At 32.4% G+C, this 10,719-nt stretch overlaps 1 protein-coding gene across 1 annotated transcript; it reads right to left on the reverse strand.

The window, feature by feature from the left end:
• Positions 1 to 3,024: 3,024 nt before the first annotated feature.
• On the reverse strand, positions 3,025 to 5,247 carry LOC101219961 (MORN repeat-containing protein 1). The gene is made up of 3 exons (XM_004140817.3): positions 4,088 to 5,247; positions 3,510 to 3,738; positions 3,025 to 3,413 (listed from the first exon to the last, which is right to left on the reverse strand). The coding sequence occupies exons 1-3, from the start codon at positions 4,969 to 4,971 to the stop codon at positions 3,276 to 3,278; spliced, it is 1,251 nt and encodes a 416-aa protein (XP_004140865.2). The 5' UTR covers positions 4,972 to 5,247; the 3' UTR covers positions 3,025 to 3,275.
• Between the last annotated feature and the right edge of the window lie 5,472 nt (positions 5,248 to 10,719).

Below are 10,719 nucleotides of genomic sequence, written 5' to 3' on the forward strand. Positions count from 1 at the left end.
ATTGAAAGAGTTTGGTGGATGATACCAATAGGCATAGCTGTCAAAGTTCAACTAATCCTTTTGCAAAATTGTAATGTAAAGGCTGACATATATTTTCTTGAGATTTGAGAGTCCCAAAGATTAGGTAACCTAATTCATATCTAACATATTATTACAATTATTATTATTATTATCAACTCATTTTAGACAAATTGGCCCCATCACCATCTATATATACACTTTCTTTAATCTCCCATTTTAATCATTTTTAATATAGTTTTTGAGTTTTATGATTAAGATTTTTAAATTGAACTATAAAACTAGGAATAAATAGCTCTCCAAAATAGAAAAATTAATCAACTACTTTCTCCAAAAGTGCTATTAAAAGCATAAATTCTTTAGGCAAAAGCCTGCAATCTCTTTTTATTTGAGCATGTTTTTGTTTATGAAAGAATTTAAAGATTAGCATTTGTAACTTTTCTTTCACATTTAAGATCTAAAATGCAAAAGGACTTAGCAACATTTTCAAATGTAGAACCTCTCATTTTGCATACATGCATTATTCTAAATCAGTGGCACTACAATTTTTAATCCATTTCATGTATTATAATACTATTTTTACTCAATATTAATTTGCCCAGACCTTTATGATTCTCTTTTCTTTTTTATATATATTATAAATTGAATTTGCCACCTAAAATTAAATTAAATATAAAATAGTGTCACGTTAGCTTCTTGCATACATTTAACTTTAGTCAGTTTTTCATATTATGAGAAGAGAACCCATTTGTAACACTTTCTGAAAAAAAAAATCCAACTTTTTTGCAAATGTAAGAAACACGAAAGAAAAAGAATAAATTAAAATACAATAATATGTGCCCTAGAATATATGTAGATGAATTTTTAATCAAACTCGGTTATTAGAACTAAATAATCTCACCAACTTGTATTAATGATAACATATTTTTGTTAGAGATACTTTAATATTTTTTTTATAGTATAATACGATTTATTTATTTATTTTGAAAAGGCAATGTGATTTACTTTATATGTATTAGGGAATGAGTTTTACTTTATATATATATATAATAGATGTGGAATCTAGGTTTCTATGAAAATGTAAATCAAACATACTTAAAGTTTATATAAGTGAATGTTTAGCGCATTAGTTGCCACGGCTGGATAGAGGGAAAGCACGTTAATGTGACATTTGAAAATATGAAATAAAAATAGACTAAATAAAACTACATTACATGGTTTTTGTTATCAGTAATTTGTATATGTATGTATAGTAAATTGAGCCATTAAAACTTGAGGATATCCTTGATTTCTGGGGACATGGGCAGAGAAGACATGCTATTAATACCATTTATATATTATTTATTTATTAGGGAAAGAGAAGAAAAGATTGGTCAAAAAGTCAGAGGAGGAATAGGGAAGAAACTGTGTTGTTTATATCAAGAAAAATAAATAATCCCAACACTCAAATTAAATAGATGCAAAAGAATTATTAAAGAAAGCAACAGAGAGAAGAGGCAGAGGCAGTATTTAAACTTTAAAAGCAACCCGCTCCCAAAATAGAATCTTACTTCCATTAATATTGAAATTCCCTAACTATGCATCTACTTTTCTTATAAAAATACTATATGCTAAATTAAATCTATATGTTTTCTTTTATTGATCTACACACATTTCTATAGCTCATAGTATTAGATATTGAAATTAAGACCATTTGATGGGTTTGTCTAACTTATTCTCACATATTTAGTCTAAGTTTATTAAATGTATATCATAATATAGAAGTTTATAAGTTTATAGATGGTACACAAATAAAAAAAAGAAAAAAAAGATGTGCATGTGTGGAGGAGTAGCGTTGCGACTTGTTTAGGAAAAAAGTAATTTGTTATGGTATATACATTGTATCTTAAACAACTAAGAGACAATATTTATAATATAATTGTAATTAGTGGATGAAAACGAAAAATAAGAATTATAAAAGAAATAAAAAGAAATGATTTTTGGAAATGAGATATCATGTCCGACAGTCATGTTACTTATGTCGGAAGTGACGTGGCCATGGACATGAGTTTTGATCAATTGGTGGGGAACTTTTCTTCATCCTTTTAACGCTCACTCTCCTAACCCTTCAAACCTAACACATATATTTCTACACAAATTCATCGCACTTTTCCCATATATATTCAATTCTACACACACATATATATACATACTTTAGCCCACTGGTTTTAATTTATCTGTTGAGATTTCAATTTTGTTCGCCAAATACTGGAGTTGAGATTTTAACTTTAAAATAGTGGAGTAGATCTATGCTCATCTCAATTGTGGATTATCTTTAATATAGTTGTGAATATCAATATTGAGATTTTAATTTTATAGAATATATAGATGATTATAATAATTGTTAATAAGACACATATTTTACTAATATAAATTCTTTGGGTATAATTATTCCCAAATTCTATGACATTGATTGAATAGGTTACCAGTAATGATCTCCCAAATGCACTCATTTGAGTAGATGGTTCGTAATTTCAATGGTGATTTGATCCACTAAAAAATTATTTCTCAAACAACAAACCAACAAAAAAGAAAAAACTATTCATTCTTTTTATTCTATTTCGTTTTTGTACTATTTTGAGGGGCCATTCATCCTTCGGCAACATTTTATTGGTTATTTTTTTGCGTTTCATGAAACAGTAATACAAATCGATTCATCTGATGTTGAACTCGCAAAATTATAAAAAAAGAATACCGAGATTTTAGATAATCTTTATCCGAGAGGCAAACAAGCTTAGATAAGAGGAAATTATGGATAAGTTATAATATTGAAAAGGAAAATGGAAAGATGTGACTAGTTGCTTCTAGCTTACTAATTCCTTCTCAAATTCTAACATCTAAAAAGCCAATCTGATGTGGCCATGCCATCCCATCCCATCCTCCACGTGGCTTTTGTCTCCTCTCTTCTCATTTCCCTCTTGATCAACTCTTAAACCAATAATAATAATATAGACAAAGAAAAAAGAGTTGATGAAAGATGAAGCTTGCATTGATATACAAGGAAGTATATACATGTTAGATTGTGACCACCATGAAAAAACCTAAAAAAGAAAGAAAAGAAAAAAACTAATAAAAAGCTCCCCTCAACCTCTGATGAACTTTTTGCTCAGCAGGGTTGTGTTGTTGTTTCCTCCACAAAGTACTCAAAATTAGCCAAACTTTACACTTTCTTTTTTTTTTTTTTTGGTTGTTTAAACGCCTATATCACAAAACTCCCCTTACATTCTGTTTTGAACAGCTTTCACTGCAGCAACTCTAGCAGCATTGGCCGCTCTGTTAGCCGCTACTACTGCCTTGTTCACCTCCTCATCCACTGGCTCGATCTTAATTGCATTCTGTGCCGTCTTCCGAGCAGCCTATTGAATTGTTATTATAAAACTATAATCAGCATTAAGAATTAGCATCTGAATAACAGCAGCTACAGCCTATATGAACAAACTTATCACTGCTACCTGAACTGCTCCAAGGACTAAATCAGTAAGAGAGGGAAGAGGGTTCTTGAGATGGCCTGCATCCCATTCACCACATCGACTCTCGATGTTTCGGAACGTGTACATTCCGAAGCCTTGCTTCTGCCCTTCATGCCATGACCCTTCATAACAATGCCCATTGGCAAAGTGATATGCACCAAACCCATGTATTTTGTCCCCAAAGTACTCCCCTGCATATCTATCTCCATTCCTGGATAGTATTACCAATCATCCAAAGAAAATTAAGAGATTGACCTCATAAATTGGCATTGATTCTCATTCAATGCTCCAATACGATCAATAGTATCATCAAACACACAGTCAATCATTTCAGAGATATCTCATAAATATTGAATTGGACAACTACCACCAGATCCAATCCAGAATGAACGGCTATAAGAGAAACTAGACATAATGATGTATAAGAGAGAAGATAGAGATTCTCAAAGTAACATTTAAGATCATGTATAACAATTGATGCAAAAGAAAAAAGTCAAATGACAAATCAACACCAAAACATAAGTAACGGCAACTCAAAATGTACAGTTAAGAGACCTCACCTAAAATGGTAACAACCAAGGCCGTGCTTGGCGCCATGCTTGAACTCGCCCACATAACAACTGCCATCAGAGCATGTTTGAATGCCAATCCCATGGCTCTGTCCATTATACCATTCTCCTGCATAAGAATCACCTGTATAGAACCTATAAACCCCAAATCCATGCCTCAATCCCTGCCTGTATTGGCCTCTGTATCGGCTTCCTCTCGCCCAGCTCTCAATTCCATACCCATCGTACCACCCGTCGATCCAATCCCCTTCATACCTTCCATTCGCAAAGTAATTGTAAACCCCACTTCCATTACTCTTCCCTTTATGAAACTCTCCTTCGTAGAAATCCCCATTGCTGTAGAACTCAACCCCTTCTCTGATTATTTGTCTCTTCTTCTTGGCTTCAAAATTGGGGTTAGGATTACCAATAAACCACTTCACTGGCTTCGCATTAGTACTCGTAAACCCAAACCGTCTCGCATTTTCATCCCATGAATGTTTCAAAATCGAAACCGTCTGCTGGATTAAAACCTTGTTTTTGTTGGCGAAGAAGAGCGCAATCGCAACGAAGACCAATGCCAGTAGAAGGTTCTCCGAAGTCGCAATCTCTTCCTTCCGTGCATAAGAGAAGAAAAAGAAGCAAGAAATGGAGAAGAGAGTGAAACAAAGAAGCAAACCCAAAACAGGATTAGCAAAACACATCGACCAATTCCTCGCCGACGACCGGCTCCGACGAAGCTTCTTGTTCTTCCGATTCCGGTCTTCACTTTCGGTTTCAGTTACATCCTCCTCAGTGACCGAAGACAAACTCTGAATGGAACGGAGAGTCGGGGATGAACGAAGAAGCGAAGATTGTGTTCTCGTAAGTTTCGCCTGATTTTTCTGGCCGTCCATCGGAAGAGAAAAAAAGAAAAAAAAAACTGAATACAACTTCACTTCCCAGTATGAAACAGATCTTTGCCCTTTTTGTCCGTTCAGTAAGCTCTGTACCTGGAGATTCTTGTAGTAAGAAAGGCAGTTTGGGAAGCCGGCGTCAACAACATCTCCGGCGAGAGACGCAGGATGATCAAAGGGAATGAAGGAATAGCGCAAAATTAGGAAAAGAAGGTCCTCAACAAAACCAAGGGACGGTTTTTATTAGAGTTTCACTTCCGCTTTGCTTCGAAAAGGAAAAGGGGGCGGGTTTAGATGAATAAAAAGGGAGGGAGTGAGATTCAATTACAACCGTGTGATGGAAATCTAACGGATTGAATTAGAAAAGAATAGTGACCGTTGGATGAAGAGCGATGTTGCCGGGAAGATATGGTCGTCGGATCAAGATTCGGTCTTCTTTTTTACTTTGGTAATGACAGGTGTGGCACGTGCTACCACAGTCTTGAACAATTTCTTTTTTAAAAAAAAAAAATTGAAAAAAACTCACTTCGAAAAAGGAAATTATCTTATGTAGTCTCTACCACTCTTTGACCGTCCACCCGTATTGATCTAAGTCCTCCAATCACCGTTCTACCTTTAATCTGACAGGTGAGACCAATTTTTGAAGGGCTCTGATTGGCTACGCTGTGGGACCCTGGTGATTTTTTATTTTTAATTTTCAAATTTCACCGAAAATGAACAAGTCTCTCAATCACTCCCCTGTGTTGTGTCCGTCTCTATAGCTCACTCCTATTCATTCTACCATTCATATTTTCTATTTAATCTTCATCTTTTTCAATTTCTAATTACTAAATATGGAAATTACAAACCCCTTTTCCCAAATTTAATTCTTTTACGGATATTTCAATTCACTCTAAATTTCCCATGTTCCCACCATTTACAATTTCACATATTTCTATTTCCACTTTACACACACACATATCATTCATTTTCAAAAAATAGAATAATCATATATATATGCATATATCAAATTGGAAGAGTAATGCTTTTATATGATTGTGGGTCTCCTCTTATAAAATTGTCTGATTCGTTCACGTCTTCCAAGTAGACCAATGTGAGAGTACTAGCTTTGGTACATTCCTATGTCATAAATATGTAGGAAATATGTTAATTTTTTATATTTAACATTTGAGTTTTATGAAATTTTAGTTATTAAAATGTGTTGTATACATATTTAAGTATTTTAAGTTAATAAATAATATATTTAAAAAAAAAGAAAACAAATAAATACTCTTACCACCCAACCCTCAAAATTCGGGTTGGGTTGGGTTGAAGATCTTATTTGGGTTGTCAATTTGACCGTTGGTCTAAAAAAAGAAAATTTGTAATAGATACAATTTTAGGAATAATAATTAAGAATATAACAACCTTTTAAAAAAAATTACAATTATAGCAAAACTATCTCGTTGATAGACTTCTATGATCTACCAGCGATAGACCAATATTTACAACATGGTCTTCTATCATTAATAGAAATTGACAAATTTTGCTATATTTGTAATTTTTTTTCAAAATGTTGCTATATACTTAATTATTTTGAATCTGATTGCTAAATTTGCAACTATCTCCTAAAAAAATTTCTCTAACCCAATCCAACTCAACTCATTTTCATTTTCTTTTCTTTCTTTTCAATGTTCTTTTCATGCGAATTTTTAAAAAATAAAACAAGACGTGAAAATATTTACACCGTATAAAACAATTTTGAAAATGGAAAAAACTCACAGGCATACAATGTTAAATGCCAGAAATACCTCTGTCAATATGTGATTAATCAACCACATGCAGACAAGTAATCTTCTAAACGATCATGATACAAGATCGTGTAGAAAATGATACACGATCGTGTAGATTGTTTTAAACAATGACGAAAAAGCCTCAAATTTAAACGATCAGATAATAAACTCTAAACGATGACGATAAAGCTTTAGACATAATTGATCATTCAGATTATACAAGATCGTATAAATAATTATACATCATCATGTAGTGCAGTTTAGATGATGAGGAAAAAGACTTCAAATTTAAACAATCGAACAATAAACTCTAAACGAAGGTGATAAATTGCTTCATATATAAATGATCGTTTAATATATCCTAAACGATCGTCGAATCCATATGCACGATCATTTATGTAAGGATAAACAATCGTTTTGAAAAATCGGATAGAAGGCAAGGTCAATCATCACGCATAAAATACAAAATTACCATACAAATCAACGTGAAATAAAGAGTTGAACCCTCCTCTTCAAACTGTTTCATTTTCTTAGCACCATTTTCGTAGTACATCTTCTTTTTTAATCATTCATTCCCACCTACCTTTTTCACCTAAACTTTTGAAATTCTTCTTCGCCTTATTCTTCCACGTAAGTTCTTTTTCGACATTTCACTTGTTGCTTAATATTTCGATTCCAAAACCAACTCTATCTTCATCTTTCTCCAATACAAAAAGGTTTGAGTATATCTTTGTTTCATTTAATTTAATAACCGCTATTATTCAATGTAACTTAATCGTAATTTATTTTTTGTAAATAGATGGTGAGCAAAAAGCAAACAACATAAACTAGCAAAGCAATTAAATTTAAAGGAAAGACAGAAGAAAAACAATTGATAAATGAAAAAGAAGTGAAGGTAACAAAATAAAATGTCAATTTCTATCAGTATAGTGCTCTATCTTTGTCTATCTTTGTCAATGTCTATATGAATAGTACTTTATATTTATCTATATTTGTCTATCTTTGTTTATATTTGTTTATCTTTGCTCTATCTTTGTAGATGTCTATTTGTACAGTGCTCTATCTTTGCCGATGTTTATCTATTAGCACTAGTTTTTGGTTTATAACATACTGTTTATTATATCTTTTTCCAAGGTCCAACACCATCCAAATGACCTAATTATAGAAGATGAATACAAAAATCTTAGAATTACTGTATACCACAATTTAGAAACATTGAATTTAATCAAATCAAGAATAGGCCAAACAATTCTTTCTAGAGTTTTAAACTGCCCTTTTGGCCACTTTCTCAACATTAAAATGGCCAAAATTCCAACACAATTCTTGAATTATTTAATAAGGAAGCAATGTCATACAAAAAATATAACATATGTATCTTCTATCTCATCTGTTTGCTAAGAAGTTAATAGGCAAAGAGTTTTGCCAAAGAAATTTCAGGACAGAAGTGAGAATCTCGGGCCTTGTTCGGCTGAGAGAAAAGGTAGAGAAAAACAGAGAGCAAATCTTGTTCATCTTGGGGATGTGGCAACCCGAGATGGAAAATAAAAGGTTTTAGAAGATGGATCTCAGGCCATCTCGAGGTCGTGTTCAAGCAAATTTATAAATCGGCAAGGATATAAAGCTTGAATCAATGTGTGAGTGTGAGAAATTAAAATAAATTTATTAAGTGATTTCAAAGCATGTTCTTAAAGTTGATGTTTAAATTAAATGTTTAAGCTAAATGTTGAGTTATCTGATTTATGAATGATTTCTAAAGCATGAGATTTTATAATTGTATTTATTCAAGCACGTCTATATTGTTAAATGTTTAAGACTTATTACAAAATGAGTTTACCAAGGCATGATTACGTTTAAATGTTTATTTTATGTGCAAAGGGATTCTTAAAGGGTTTGAAGCATATGATTTTGTAAACGTTTTTATCGAATCCAAGATATCTTAAATAGCTCTTAGCATGGTACGTATTGAGGCGCCAAGGAATTTGAGGTAAGAACACTTATCTCCAAGATCGAAGCAAGGGATGTATATCTTCCAGGAACAGGGATTGAGGATGCCCGTCTCTAAAGTTTGGAGTTGGTATTTAGTTCACTCTACCACCTCCTAGGAGTAGATACTTCATACACGAATAAATAAAACAAGGATTTGACTGACTGTCTATCATGTTAAAGTATTTATGTTATCATTTATTGTTACTGTTTAAAATGGTTTATGAATTACTGTCTTTTGAATTACTATTTATGAATTATGCCACTGTTCTAAAATGTTTATAAATTACGTTACTGTTTTAAAAGGTTTATAAAATTTGTTTGAAAACTTATCACTCATTGAGCTCGTTTAGCTTACACTCTTCAAAATGTTTTACACTGTCTGTGTACAAATTGTGTTGCTTGGTGTGCTAGACTTACTACTGTCATGCCAATTTTATTTTAGTTATTTAAGGGTTGGAGTTAAAGTCTGTTTCCTTGTAAATTTTGGTTGTTGTTAAATGTCTATGTAAACTTATTTAACATTTAGTAGAAAGAGTTGCTTTCAGTTGTATTTAAGTTACGTCTCTTAGATTTCCTTTGTATTTCATTTAAAGGTTAAAGGTTATGAGTCAGCCGGTGTGTCGTTCAGAAGGGGAGCGATATCGGATGACTTCACGCTGTCTCTCAAGTTGAGTGTAGGTAATCTGGGAGGGGGTGTGGCAAGTTGGTTTTAGAGTAAAAGTTTAGTCCTTGGAGAGCAAAAATCTAAGTTGTGGTATAGATAGTCTGATATCAACTTGATGTTAGAGTAAGTTTGTTTTCATGGGTAAGGGAAGAGTAATGAGTCTAAGGTAGGTAAAGTTATGGGGAAAGCTTAAGAGTGAAAGTTCAAAGTAAAAATTAGTTCTCAGGGAACAGACAGATAAAGGTTTAAGATGAGTTTAAAGCGTCATGGTCAAATAATGAATTAAGTTAAGATAGGTAAGGATAGGAAATAAATATTATGTAGAGTCAGATTGGTAGAGGAAGTATGTAAGCAGCAACCGAGACACAGTCTTGCCAAAAGTTATGTAAGTGATTTTTTTTTTTCAATTTAATGAAAAGTTGTTAAGGAAAATAAATCTTGACACTCGCAAATCAAATGGACTGTAGGATTGAATAGCAAGGAATTAGAAGCATTAGGGGTTGAAGTGTTTAGAGGATCAACTGGTTCAGCCAAAGTAGATGGATGGATTAGTAAAATGATGAAATGTTTCACGATCATTAGATGCCTTGAAGACTAGGAATTCGAACTAGTAGAAACTATGTTGGATGAAGAAGCAAGAGATCGGTGGAAAGAAGTTTAGAGAATTTATCAAGGGAAGAAAAGCTAAGTTGGAGGAAGTTTCAAGAAATGTTGAGGAAGATTTTTTCTCAAAATAGAATCATAAAAAAAAGTTTAGATTTAGGTAGCCAAATTTAAACGACCAAATCTAAACGATTATATTTCAAATATAAACAATTGTGTACCAAAAAATCTTGAAAAAAATCGTTGAGATTTCGCTACCTAAATTTAAACGATCAAATCTAAATGATTGTGTACCAAAAAATTATTAAAAAAATCGTATAGTTTTGGCTACCCAAATTTAAACGATCAAATCTAAACCATTGTGTACCAAAAAAATCGTGTAGATTTGGCTTAAAATCTAAACTATCGTGTAGGAAAGAATAGTTAAATCTAAACGATTTGGTTGTTTTGGTACACGATTATTTAGATTTGGGTATCTAATATTCCAACGACTTTTTTCGGGATCTTTTATATTTGAAATAACAAAATAAAAATGAGAAGAGTTATGCGACAAGATTTTTTAAGGTTCAATGTTAGTATGCGATTAAGATACTATACAAGATGAAAGGTTAGGCAAGAAGAAATAAGGAAACTTCCCCGAACTTTCTTAAGATTACTTAATGGACGATGTGTAGAGATTAAGTTAAGCTGGATTAAATTAAACCTTAAGCCTACATGTGCACC

Source organism: Cucumis sativus, chromosome 6 (assembly GCF_000004075.3).
Source record: "Cucumis sativus cultivar 9930 chromosome 6, Cucumber_9930_V3, whole genome shotgun sequence".
Classification (NCBI taxonomy): domain Eukaryota; kingdom Viridiplantae; phylum Streptophyta; class Magnoliopsida; order Cucurbitales; family Cucurbitaceae; genus Cucumis; species Cucumis sativus.

Excerpts from the sequence above, each read along its gene's own strand:
- LOC101219961 (XM_004140817.3), bottom strand. The coding sequence starts at position 4,971 with ATGGACGGCCAGAAAAATCAGGCGAAACTTACGAGAACACAATCTTCG. Across the intron at positions 3,739-4,087 it reads CTTGGTTGTTACCATTTTAG|GAATGGAGATAGATATGCAG; the intron begins GTGAGGTCTCTT and ends AATACTATCCAG. Across the intron at positions 3,414-3,509 it reads TAGTCCTTGGAGCAGTTCAG|GCTGCTCGGAAGACGGCACA; the intron begins GTAGCAGTGATA and ends ACAATTCAATAG.